Source organism: Pan troglodytes, chromosome 9, assembly GCF_028858775.2.
Source record: "Pan troglodytes isolate AG18354 chromosome 9, NHGRI_mPanTro3-v2.0_pri, whole genome shotgun sequence".
Classification (NCBI taxonomy): Eukaryota; Metazoa; Chordata; class Mammalia; order Primates; family Hominidae; genus Pan; species Pan troglodytes.
The window spans coordinates 56,656,635-56,670,864 of record NC_072407.2 but is presented as its reverse complement, the minus strand read 5'-3'; the positions used below and the strand labels follow the sequence as shown (position 1 = coordinate 56,670,864).

Below are 14,230 nucleotides of genomic sequence, written 5' to 3'. Positions count from 1 at the left end.
ATTGAAGGAAGCACCTTAGCATTTTCTTGTAAACAGTAGTGTCTATTTTTGGTTATTTACTCCTCTTCCTCCATTGTATGCTGAGAATCAGAAAGAAAAACCCTGTCTCTAGTCCATAGACCTGAAAATAGAGAACCAGAATAAAAGAGCTGTGCATTGGAAATTGTACCCCAAGAGCTTTGTCCACACTCACTCTGGATATAGAATTTGACATCCTGGATGTCAAATTGAGCTCATGATGGGACAAGATGTTAACTGACCTGGGAGCTCCTGAATCCCGCTTTCCCAATCTAGGATCCCTGAATTGCCATTACAGGTCTAACAAACTCGCTGGAAAGGCTTTACCTGCATTACCCTGTACCTACATGAAAATGTACCCTCTTATTCTATCTAGAGTTAATATTTACACCAGAGGTTTTCTACAACATTTTTCATCTCTCAGTTTCTCAATGTGTATATTAATGGATTCAACATGGGTGTGATAACTGTATAAAACACAGTAATGAATTTATTAATAGGAAAGTTTGAAACAGGTCTAACATACAGGAAAATACAGGGAACAAAAAACAGGACAACCACGGTAATGTGGGAGCTGCAGGTAGACAGGGCTTTATGCCTCCCTTCCTGACTATAAGTTTTAAGGGAGATTAGGACGACCCCACAGGAGATTAGTAGAAGGATGAACACGACCATAGAGATTCCTCCACCACTGGCAACCACAGTGAGGCCTATAAAGTAGGTGTCAGTGTGTGCCTGTTCCAATAATGGGTACATGTCACAGAAAAAGTGGTCAATGATATTGGGACCACAGAAAAGGAGACTGTACGCAACTAAAATTTGAAACACAGAATGCACAAAACCAGCAGTGACAGCCACCATCAACAGAAGGATGCAAACCTGTCAATTCGTGATGGTGAAATAGTGCAGTGGCTTACAGATGTCTACATAGCGATTATAGGCCATCACCAACAGAATGAAGGCCTCAGCACCACCAACTAAGTGGTCTATAAAATGGCTGACCCATGCAAGCTTGGAAGGAGATAGTCTTTTTATCATGGAGATAGCTTACAATCAATTTGGGAGAAATGGTGGTGGAATACACAGCATCTATAAATGACAAGCAGGCAATAAAGAAGTACACTGCGGAGCCTAAGGTGGGGGTGGCAATAATAGTCACCACAATGGGCAGGTTCCCCACCATAGTCATAATGTATGTGAGTAAACGTATGACAAATAATGCATTTTACACATCAGGATCCTGAGTAAGGTCTAGGAGGACAAATGCTGTAACATTGCTACTCAGTCTCATTTTCTATTCTCTGAGGCTTGTATCAGAGTAAAGAGCTCAGGAGAACAGCACCTGTAACAAAATACTGAACAGGAATATGAACACATCCATGATGTCACAGAGCACTTCTTCATCATTGTATCCTCAATAGTGACTTACACACATGATAAACATTTTGTAAGTCTCTATTGAGTTCCTCATCTCCTCAAAGATTTTCGTTTCAGCCTACAGGTAACAGCTTCTGCCTCTAAGTTTTAGTGAATATTCTGTACAGAAGAAGAGTTAAAGGCAAAACAGCCATTCATATATTTCATAACTCCTTATCTAAAACATATTTCTTGGCACAGAAGTCAGCTATGATGAATAGGCAACAGATTATTTGTCTCAAGAATGTTACTTTCTCATGGTGGTAATAGACTCTAAATAAATAAATTCGTGCATATTCAGTGCTTTGAGTTTGTAGTTGTTGTAGTATCTTTATGATCTGTGTAGCATCAAAAGTAATATCTTCTGAAATATCTCACTCAGTACTGTGGCATTCCACAGTTACACATTCAGTCCTTCATGCCTCGAAAGATGTTCAGTCTTTATGAATAACTCATTAAATGTCAAGAGACTGGACATTAACCTGAATAAATAGTAAAGTATTATTTATCACATTATTCCCTGTAGCAATTACTTGGTCTGACCCTCTGTTGCCTTATAAGGAGCTGCACATCTCTGCATCTTATTCTTGCCTATTCCACAATTTTTTAATCATATTTACATACAGTATCCTGATTTTCACCAACAAATTTTGAACTCAAGAAAACTAACTGATGGCTATCACCAACTGCCACATTAGCTGTGAGTTTTTTTTTCTGATTTCTTGGGGTGAACTAGATAGTGAGAGAGGAGAAAATAGACACCGTACAAAAAGGTACAGAACAGAGGACACTGTTTTATTTTTAACACTATTTAGATACCAAGAGTATTCAAAAATAGAACCTTAGTGTCCAGATTCCAAAACAGCATACTGAAAGAGAAAGTCCACGTTCACTGTAAGGTGACATCAATTTGAGTCATTGTCTGTATGAATTTACATGTCTGTCTCAGTTTGCTCACTGGAAAACAATGTGATTGAATTAGATGAACTGAGAATCCTTTCCAGTCAACCACCTAAAAAACTATTAGTGCACCCCTCCCTTATTATATTCTTCTGACTCTTTCATTTTTCATATATTTATAATTAAATAGCAGTTTCCAAGCTCATAACTGTTACATGAATAACGGTAGTCAGTGGTAGATGTTTCATGATTAGAGTGAGTAAATTATGACCACAAGTTTCCCACTCAATATGTGCCTATTTAAGATTCAAGAAATCCTTGGAAACAAAGTGTAGCATGTGGCAAATAATGGGGACAAAGGAGCCACACTGCCTCAGCTACAAGCCCAGTTTCACCACTTACTATATGATTTTGGGCCACTTACTAAACTGCTCTATGGCTCATTTTCATTTGAAACATCTAGAGTTCTTTTATTACAACAAAGTAAAGTTTCCTAGAACACTGGCTGGCACCTGGTAAAGGCCCAGTAAAAGACAGCTAATACTTGTGTTCCTGAATGCTTCACTGTGAACACTGGATCAAAACAAATCATGCTGCTATAAAGACACATGCACACCTATGTTTATTGTGGCACTATTCACAATAGCAAAGACTTGGAACCAACCCAAATGTCCAACAATGATAGACTAGATTTAAAAAAATGTGGCACATATACACCATGGAATACTATGCAGCCATAAAAAATGATGAGTTCATGTCTTTTGTAGGAACATGGATGAAACTGGAAACCATCATTCTCAGCAAACTATCGCAAGGACAAAAAACCAAACACTGCATGTTCTCACTCATAGGTGGGAATTGAACAATGAGAACACATGGACACAGGAAGGGGAACATCACACACTGGGGCCTGTTGTGGGGTGGGGGAGGGGGGAAGGATAGCATTAGGAGATATACCTAATATTAAATGACAAGTTAATGGGTGCAGCACACCAACACGGCACATGTATACATATGTAACAAACCTGCACGTTGTGCACATGTACCCTAAAACTTAAAGTATAATTAAAAAAAAAACAAATCATCTGCATCTTTGTCAATTTGAAAAGATTTATAGACATCGTCCAGAGGAAAAAATAATAGAAGACACATATAATTCAGGAAAAGCTTTTGGGGACACAATATAATTTTATGTCTTGTATGTCTTAGGTATTATCCATTTAATTATGTATGAGTAGTGATTTTATCTGTGATGGAAAGTATCTTGACAATATCAGGCAGAATTATAGTAGAAAATTTGGACCCATCATCTGACAGAGAGCTAAATGGTTTAAAAAAATGAAAGAAAAAGGGATCAAATCAGAAAACAGAGTAATTACAATAATAACTTAATGTCCATGGGTAATAAGAAGAAAAAGATTAATGTGATAACTGAGTCTAGTGTTCTTCTAAAAATCTTCAGAGAGTGAGGAAATACTGGAAGCACAACCCGCTGTGGTCCCTGAGGAGACTCAGGAGGCTTCTTGGGGTAGCCAAACAAACACAGAGCAAATCCTAATAAACACCAAAAAGAAAAGAAAAGAAAACTCAGAAGAAAAACAAAACACATTGATTTATCAAAGTCTCTCCATCTGATGGTTAAGGACAAACTTAAATTATAGAGAACAATGGGACAAGTTGAGATAAAAACCCAGACTTTGTGATTATTCACTGCTGAGGAAAACTGCAGAATTACTAAACCTCGAATGTAGACAGGATGATTCCATTTACATAAATCTGGCAGTGGAAGAGGACGTGTGCAGAGAGAGTCTGAGCTGTCTCTAGAAGCCAGCTGTGATGCACTTTACACATGTCTCATTCATGTTACCACTTCCAGCTGATAAAGCGTTCTGGCACTGTTGAAGCTATAGACTTATAGAGATGCACATGCTGAAGAACACAAGAGAATAAAGTAGCCTATAGCCAATTCTGGTTTTTTTTTTTTTTTTTTTTTACATCTTGCTTGCTGCAAAGTTTAGTGTGTTTTCCCCCTTTCACCATCAAAACTACATTCAACAGGAAAATTCTATTTGGCAATTTAAATGTTTACTTGTAAAACTAGGGTATAAAATTATCCTTTATAGTTTAAATAATTAAAAACATAATACTTTAAAAGCTGAAACATAGCATTACTAGGCTTTCAATGTAAACTGCTAAGTTGACGATTTTCTAGAAAAAAATTATTTAATATAATTTCCTAAGTTCATGCCATTTTCAAAAGATAAAATTCTGTAATAACACAAAAACATCTATAATATTATGTTTCACAGTCACAGTTTTATAAATCTATTTAAATGACAGCTGACTAGGTACCTTCCTGACCATATGTATCTATTAGTATGTTTGCTGAAATAATTTTTAGATTCATAAGTAAAATCCTGTATTATGCTTCCAGAACATAACAGACATTTGTTCATTTACACTTCAACAAACTTGACATGATCCAGAATTTTAAATTCTCTAATCAAATATATCTGAAAGTAATTGTACACATTTATTAATATATCATATAAAATATAATATCACAAACACTAAGATTACACATCTATTGGTTCATTTATTATTAGGTGTAATATGGAACATGTTTTCTTCTTATTTGACAAATGGAAACATACAATTAGGCTGTATATTAAAACCAAATATACATTGTATACACTGATAAATTTCCATGTGTGCTAGCTTAATTTTTCCAATTAGAATTTATCAAATAAAACCATTGGTTTTTAAGATAATAGCTACATTTCAACATATCACAGGAATTTTTAATGAATTATCTCTTGTCAATGGTTTCAAATACTCACATCTTGGTCCAGAAAAGCAGTGCTTCTTTCACTGAGGATTGCCATAGATACCTCATGCCTCTATGTGTCCTCATGAAACACAGGAATATACATGGCTGATCCATGGATATAGAACTAGTTCCTAGTGGCTACAGTTTCCACAGTTCCATGCAGGCTTCTCATTATCTTAGTCTTTAGAGAAGTATAGCACTATCCAAAGCAGATGACCAAACTATAATAATGCTTTAAGATAACGACAATATTTACTGTGAAAGGTAATTGAATATTCTCACCTGCTGGAAAATGCCTTCAAAGAAAAACAAAGAGACTGTCTCTGCTTGACTATGTAAAAGTGGAACTAATTAGTGGAAATTAACCTGGACAACACCATTTTATATGACACAAGTAGCAACACTTATATTTGTTACTTGAATATTTTCTCAATTATGATGAAGCAACCACAGGTACTTTACTGTCATTGAGGATTTATAACATTCATGTGCCCAGCTATTAAGCTTTGTACCTAACAAGGACAATGCTGAGATTTAACTTCATGGAGAATCCAGTGACAGAGCTTTCCCACAGGCAGAAGCCAAACTCTTCAGTCTTTCAGTCATTCAACTAGCATATCCCTAAGACCACTTCTTTCCTAAGTAAAAGCATGTCTCTATATCTCCCCAATCTCATCCCAGGAAATTGAGAACTTTCACTCATTTTTACAAGCAATGGTAGACATTGCAAGAAAATATTACACCTAAAGGACTAGATACCACCTGAAGACATACTCTACCTTGGGCAGAAATTTAACTTTTTTGATATCTCCTGGGCTGCTCTATCAGAAAAATAATTCTTCCATTTATGTCTGTAGACACAGTCTATAACCTTTACATCAACAATATTTTAGAAAGAGAGAGTAACGTCACTATAGATTAGTTAATTAGAATATTTGGAACAACTTCAAATGAAATAACCTCTCTGTATACTTTTTTCTTACAAAATTCCTAGAGAAAAAAGATTTGGTTCTTGCTAAGGAAAAGTAGCTAAATGACAAGTAATGTGAAATGCCTGCAATATGAAAAGAATAATTTTAAAGTGAATTGAATAATAAGTTATGAGATGCATGTTATGAAATATTTAGGTAAGGCAAGTAATATTTCAGCCAGAATTAACGGAGAACCAGCCCCAGGTTCTCTTTGCTAAAAATGCTCCCAGTGAGGAGGGTCTTACCCTTCCTGTTAGAAAGTCTGTGCCCAAGAAGCCCTGAGGCTCAGAGGCAGAGAGCCTAAGAACGGAAGTTGACATTCTGATTCATGGAAAAATAGATAATCATAGTGCTGCAGTTTTAGTTAGAGTACAGGCTTTTGAGGCTTTTGATCAAGACCTGTATCTAAGTCAGATATAACCATAATGATCAGTAGTCCATTGATATGGTTTGGCTGTGTCCCCACCCAAATCTCAACTTGAATTGTATCTTCCTCATTTTTCTCTTGCCACTGCCATGTAAGAAGTGCCTTGCACCTCCCACCATGACTCTGAGGCCTTTCAAGCCCTGTGGAACTGTAAGTATAATTAAACCTCTATTTCTTCCCAGTCTTGGGCATGTCATTATCAGCAGTGTGAAAACGGACTAATACATCCATTAACTCAATATTTTAATTATATTCTAATATCAATCCAATAACTGTTTCTACAATAAAGAAATTTTTATTCCAACAAGGAAGCAGTATTTAAGGGCTTCCACTGTTATTTCCATGACTTGGCTTACCATTGGATCTATTGAACACCTTCATCTCATCATATGTTGAGCTAAATGTTTGATCTTTGTGTCATAAGAGTCTTAAAGAGTCCCATAAATACCTATCTGAGATAGCTAAAGTCTTTATCACATAACAGGCTACACTAAAAGTTAGTCATTTTCAACTTAGCTAGTAAATGGATTAAACACATCACCCCAAATGTAATATGTATTACTGCTAAAATTCAAAGAGCATGTCTATACGTGCTGTGCTGTCTTACTGGTAAGTGCTAAAACATGCACAAAAATATTTTTATTCTGCAGAAATATCAGATATGATCAATGATACTGTTGTCTAAATTATGATTTCAAGATGAAGAACTAATATAAAAATAGGACCTATATCCCAATACCAGAGTGGAAGAGGATCCTTCCTCAGCCAAGCTTTCATATGAGATGGTAGCCCCAACCATCACCTTGATTACAGTTTTGTGAGAGACCTTGAAGCATGGGAACCTAAGCCATCCTTAGTTTCCTGACCTACAGAAATTGAGAATGAGTACATATTGTTTGAATCACTAAATTTTGAAATAATTTCCTTTGTATAAACAAATAACTCATAAATATATCTAGAGTATGCTTCAAATATTGGGAAGCATGCCAATAAATATTTAGTGAACCTATGAATCAAAGAAAAAAGTATAACGTAAATAAGCAAATATTTAGAACTCAGCAATAACAAAAAACATCAAAATGTTTGAGGTGCGATCAAAACAGTACTTAAAGTAACATGTATAGCTATAAAAGCTTACATTTAAAATAAATATTTACAAGCAGGAATCTGAGCCTTCACCTTAAGAAGCTAGAACAAGAACAGTAAATAAAAGGCAAGGTAAGTAAATGAAAGGACATAAATATAAGATCAAAAGCAATAAAATGGAAAACATAAAATAGAGAAAATGAAAATAGCCACAAGTTGGTAATGAAATTGATAAATTGCCAGCAAGAGTTATCAAAGGAAAGACAAATTCAAATTACCAATATCAGAAATCATAAAACAAATAATCACCCCATAGATCTTTTAGACTTAAAAGGTTAGAAAAGGATTGTTCTGAAATACATTATTTCAATTAGTTTGACAGCTTAGATGAATTAGGTAAAATGTATGTAAAGAACAACCTTCTAAACATGACACAAAAAGAAACTGAAACATCCCATCTCTTTCCAAGTAATGAGGTACACTTACTTGCAGATAACATGATAGTGTTAGAGAAAACCCTAAAGAATAACTTTGTAGGAATAAGAAGTAAATTTTCAAGTTTATAGGACTAAAATGTCAAATAAAAAGTTCAATTTCCTTTACATACATACTAGCAACAATGACAAATGGATTTTTTAATTAAAAATCTGTGATGAAATCTGAAAACATAAATACTTATGAATAGATAAGGAAGATCCCTACATGAATAACAACTGCAAAACTCTTCAAAAATAAACATTTTAAATACCTAACAGATATACTATATTCAGGAATTAGAAAACCCAATGTTGCTCAGATGTTGTTAGTTCAAGATGATTTATGGATCTAACTTAAAATGAATAAAACTACAATATGCTCTTTTTGAGATGTGGACAATTTTCCTGCATGCTGATCTGCAAGGTGACTTTGAAACTTCCGCATCAAAGGTTATCTTCTATTTCTGTAAAACCTCAAATCTGGGTGGTCATGTGATCACTATGACAAATAGAATATGATGCAAGTGACATTGTGTCAGTTCCGGACACAGCCCTTAGCTGGCCGGACCCATCTACTTTCTACCACTGGGATCTCTGAGCACGATGTAAAAAGCTAGACTATTCTTTGGAGTGATCTTGTGTTCCTTCATCTAAAGGGATAGGAAGAGGACCCAATGCATCTCTTGAGGTCATCCCTTCCAATATGCTTTAAATGTGCATTAAGTTATCCTGCGTTTACATAAAACTCAGTTATCAGCTGAATAAGACAGTGACTTCAGTCCTTGCCACACAAAACAGAAGAAACACCCAGCCAACAACTGCCTGAATTCCTGACTCACAAAATTTTGAGATAAAATAAAATGAAGGTTGTTTGAAATCAAAAAAACTGTGACAAGAATAAGAAGTGGCACCTTAAAGTGTGGTGTTTCCATAACAACAATTTAAAGTGTTTGGAACTGGCTGTAGTATATAAAACCAAGGGCCTCCATGATATTGTAAGTAAAGGCTGAAAATAGACATAACTGTTTAGTAATTCTGTTACCTATAGTAAGGTAGAAAATAAAAAATGTACTTAAATGAATAGGTGGATACGACTAAAATTTCCAAATAGAATATTGAAAGTTACAGCTGTTTATTATAGCATTGTATGTTATAATAAGTCAGATTTTTAAAATAATACTACTTAAAAGATTAACTGTTATATTTTCAGACAGAATTTACAAGAAACATAAAAGAGTCAGAACTTGCGGGTGTCAAAGATGAAAATGGTTTCCCTTTCCAGTCTCTGCAAAGAGCTAAGTACTCTAAAAGTAAGATGGGTCATCCAAATAAAAGTCATTCTGAACTTGTGGGTGTAAAGACACTATGAATAAACTTCAGAAAAATTTAATGGTGGGTCACGTAAGTACCTTAAACTAGACAAATATAATTCCAAGGTTCTTAAGAGTATTATCTGACTGCACATAGAGTTTCAGCTCAAGTCTGAGAAGGGGCAGTTTCAAAGATATTTGTGAATATGGTGCTTGTATATTCCACAAAGTCTTTAAATAAATTACACAGAAGGAAGCACCATAGCCTTCCCTTTTGAACAGGAGCATCTATTTTAATTACCTATTCCTCCTTTTCTCCACTCTGTGCTGGGAATACAGGAGAAATGTCCTCTCTCAATAGATATGTAATAGAGAAAATACATAATTTAAAATGTACACAATAGGACCTGCACCCAAGCAGCCCCATCCACTCTCAGTTCTGGTTATAGAGGTTGAGATCTTGAACTTCAAACAGATGCCAAGATAGGATGACTTTTTAATTGAGCTTGGAGCATCTAAATCCTGTCTTCCCACTTTGGTATCACAAGAGTTTTTCTATAGCATTTCTCATCTCTGAATTTCTCAACGTGTATATAAAAGGATTCAACTTGGGTGTGATAACTGAATAAAACACAGTCAGGAATTTATCAATAGGAAAGTTTGAAACGGGTCTAACATATATGAAAATACAGGGAACAAAAAACAAGATAACCATGGTAAAGTGGGAGCTGCAGATAAACAGAGCTTTATGTCTCCCTTCCTGACTATAAGTTTTAAGAGAGTTTAGGATGACCCCATGGGAGATTAGTAGAAGGGCGAAGATGACCGTACAGATTGCGCCACCATTGAAAACCACAGCGAGGCCTATGAAGTAGGTGTCAGTGCACGCCAGTTCCAATAAGGGGTATATGTTACAGAAAAAGTGATAAATGACATTGGGGCCACAGAAAGGGAGACTGTACACAACTAAAATTTGAAACACAGAATGCAGAAAACCTCCAGTCACAGCCACCACCAACAGAAGGATGCAAACCTGTCAATTCATGATGGTCAAATAGCGCAGTGGCTTACAGATGGCCACGTAGCGATCATAGGCCATCACCACCAGAAGGAAGACGTCAGTACCACCAAACAAGTGCTCTATAAATAGCTGACCCATGCAAGCTGGGAAGGAAATAGTCTTTTTATCACAGAGTAAGTATACAATCAATACAGGAGAAATGGTGGTGGAATACACAGCATCTATAAATGACAGGCAGGCAAGGAAGAAGTACACTGGGGAGCCCAAAGAGGGACTGGCAATAATAGTCACCACAATGAGCAGGTTCCCCACCATAGTCACAATGTATATGAGTAAAAACATGACAAATAATGCATTTTGCACATCAGGATCCTGAGAGAAGCCCAGGAGGACAAATTCTGTAATATTGTTATTCTGCCTCATTTACTCTTCTTTAAGTCTTGTATCAGAGGTGAGAGCTCAGGAGAACAAGACCTGTAATGAAATAGTGAACAGGAACATGCTTACATCAATTGTGTCGCAGAGCACCTTTTCATTGTTGTATCCTCAATAGTGATTTACACACAATAAACATGCAGTAAGTCTCTATTGTGTTTCTCATCCAAAGAGTCCATCTTCCCTTGACAATTCTATTTCTCCACAAAGATTTTCATTTCTGTGACAGGTAAAGGCTTCTACCTCCAAGTTTTAGTGAATATTCTATACAGAAGAAGTGTTAAAGTCCCAAAAGCCACTCATACATTTTATAATTTCTTATTAAAACATTTTTCTTGGCACAGAATTCAGCTGTGATGAATAGGCGACAGGTTCTTGGTCTCAAATGACTTCCTCTCTGCTGGTGGTAACAAATTCTAAATAAATAATTGACATAGATTTAGTGCTTTGTGTTTGTATGTGTGGTATCTTTATAATATGATCTGTGCAGCACCAAGAATAACATCTTCTGAAATATGTCACTCAGTACTCTGGCCTTCTACTATTAGACCTTCATTCCTTCATGCCTCAAAGTATGTTCAGTCTTTATTAGTCTTTCATTAAATGTCAGAAGACATGACTCTGAAATGTATAAATAGCTATATTATTTATCACATTGTTCCCTGTAGTGATTACTTGGTCTGACTCCTTGTCCAACTTATAAAGAGCTGTGATTCTCTCCATTTTATCTTTGCCTATACCGCAATTTTTTTCAACACTTACATACTATATCTTAATTTTAATTAATTTGAACTCAAGTGAACTAACTCATGACTATCACCAACTACCAAATATGCCGTGGTTTTTTTTTCATGAATTCTTGAGATGAGCTAGGTAGTGAGAGAGGAGAAAATAGACACTGTAGAAAGAGGTACAGAACAGTAGGACATGGTTTTATTCATAACACTATTTAGATACCAAAAGTACTCAAAAATAGAATCTTAGCTATCAGATTCCAAGAAGAAGCATACTCTAAGAGAAATTCCAAATTCCATGTAAGAAGACATGGATTTGAGTCATTTTTTGAATGCAATTAAAGTCTGTCTCAGTTTACTCACTGGAAAACAATGGGATTATTTGAGAAATTCAGAATCCTTTCTAATCAACTATCTACAGAACTATTAGTGCATCTCTCGTTTATGGTATTCTGCTGACAATTTTCTTTTTTTATAAATATATAATTAAATAAAAATTTTCAAAGCTCATGACTGTTACATGAAAAATGGTAGTCTGTGGGACAATGGGTTTTATTATTACAGTGAGTAGTGACTATAAGCTTCTCACTGAGTATGCACCTATTTAAGATCCAAGACATCCTCAAAGGGAAAGTGCAGCATGTTGTGAATAATGTGGACACTGGAGTCACATTTCTTCAGCTACAACCTCATGTACACCATTTTTTATGAGACTTGGGGCCATTTACTAAAGCTCTCTGACCCTTACTTTCATCATTTGTAGAATGGGGATCCCAATAGTCATTACCTCTTAATTGCTTGATTTTCAGCAATTTTGAAATTAAGTGAAATAACTGTTGATTTATAAAAGAAAGTAAAGTGCCTAGAACACTGGCTGGCACCTAGTAAGGACTCGATAAATTATAGTTATTATCAGTGTTCTTGAATGCTTCACTTTGAAGATAGAACAAATCATGTGAATCTTTGTCAACTTGAAAAGATTTATAGACATAGTCTAGGTTAAAAAGAATAAAACACTCATAATTCAGGAAAACTTTTTGGGGCACACAATAAAATTGTATGTCTTAGGAATTACAAATTTAATTATGTATGAGTAGTGATTTTCTTTGTAATGAAATATACCTTAATGAGAAGCAAGCAGACTTCTAGTTAAAAAAAGTTGAACTGATCATCGGCAGGAGAGCTAAATGGTAGAAAATGAAAGAAAAAGCGATCAAATCAGAAAAAAAGAGAAATTATAGTAAATACATTAATATTCACAGGAAATAAGATGATTAATTTCATAATTAAGTGAGACAAAATAGCTGGGCATGGTGGTACACACCTGCTATCCCACCTACTCAAGAGGCTGAGGCATGAGAATCACTTGAACCCAGGAGGCAGAGGTTGCAGTGAGCCAGGATCACACTACTGTCCTCCAGCTTGGGTGACCGAGTGAGACTATCTCAAAAAAAAAAAAAAAAAAAGTGAGGCTAGTTTTCTGCTAAAAATCTTCAGAAAAATTTATTTTAGTGAGGAAATACTGGAAGCACAACCTCCTGTGGGTCCCTGCGTGACTCAGGAGGCTTTGGGAATAGCCATAACAAATAGACATTGACTGGATCCTAGTTTAAAAAAAAAAAAGAAAAGAAAAGACAATTCAAAAAGAAAAATAAAAACAACATTGATCTCTTAGTGTCTCTAGATCTGACAGTTAAGGACAAACTTAAAGAAAAAAAACAATGGGACAAGTAGAAATACAAACCCAAACTTTGTGATATTCACTGCTGAGGAAAACTACAGAATTACTAAATCTCAAATGTAGATGAGATGATTCCGTTCACATAGATCTGACAGTGGAGGAGGATGTGTGCAGAGAGAGTTTGAGCTTCCTTAGAAGCCATTTGTGATAAACGTTCCACATGTCTCATTCACATTACCACTTCCAGCTGATTCTAGAGTTCTGTCATTGCTGAAGTTATAGACTAACAAAGACACATCCGTTGAAGAACTCAAGGGTATAATAAAACCTATAGCCCATTCTCTTTTTTTCACATCTTACTTGCTGCAAGATTTAGTTGCTTTTCACTCTTTAATCATCAATGATAAATTTCACCAGGATAAATCTTCTCTTGGGCAGTTTAGATGTTTACTTGTAAAAACCAGGATATGTAAACTATCCTCTTTAGCTTAAGTCATCAAAGATTTAATACTTTAAAAACTGAAAGACAATATTACTAGGCACTCAACATAAATAATTAAGTTAACACTTTTCTAGACAAAAAAACTTAAGCTTCCTAAGAACGTGACTTTTTCAAATGATAAAATCCCATAGTAACAAAAATAATCCCTTATAGATAAAATTTATAAAACAATACGGTTTTGTAAATCTCTCTAAAGATTCTATTTTTGAGTACTTTTGGTATCTAAATAGTGTTATGAATAAATTCTCTAAAGTAGACTCAATACTTTCCTGAACTTGTGTATGCTGAGATAATTTTTAGATTCACACATAAAAGACCATATCATGCTTCCAGAACATATTAGGCATTGAATTCTTTACACTCTAACACACTTGATATAGTCTGCAATTTTAAATTTTCCAATCCAATATATCTAAAAATAAT

The 14,230-nt window shown here is 35.2% G+C and overlaps 1 protein-coding gene and 1 pseudogene across 1 annotated transcript; both read right to left on the bottom strand.

The window, feature by feature from the left end:
- Positions 1-361: 361 nt before the first annotated feature.
- Positions 362-1,309, bottom strand: LOC107967284 (olfactory receptor 4A8-like; annotated as a pseudogene).
- An 8,666-nt stretch (positions 1,310-9,975) lies between these two features.
- On the bottom strand, positions 9,976-10,878 carry LOC100614313 (olfactory receptor 4A8-like). Its single transcript, XM_009440389.2, is given in 1 exon segment — positions 9,976-10,878. A coding segment is annotated over 1 exon segment (903 nt).
- Between the last annotated feature and the right edge of the window lie 3,352 nt (positions 10,879-14,230).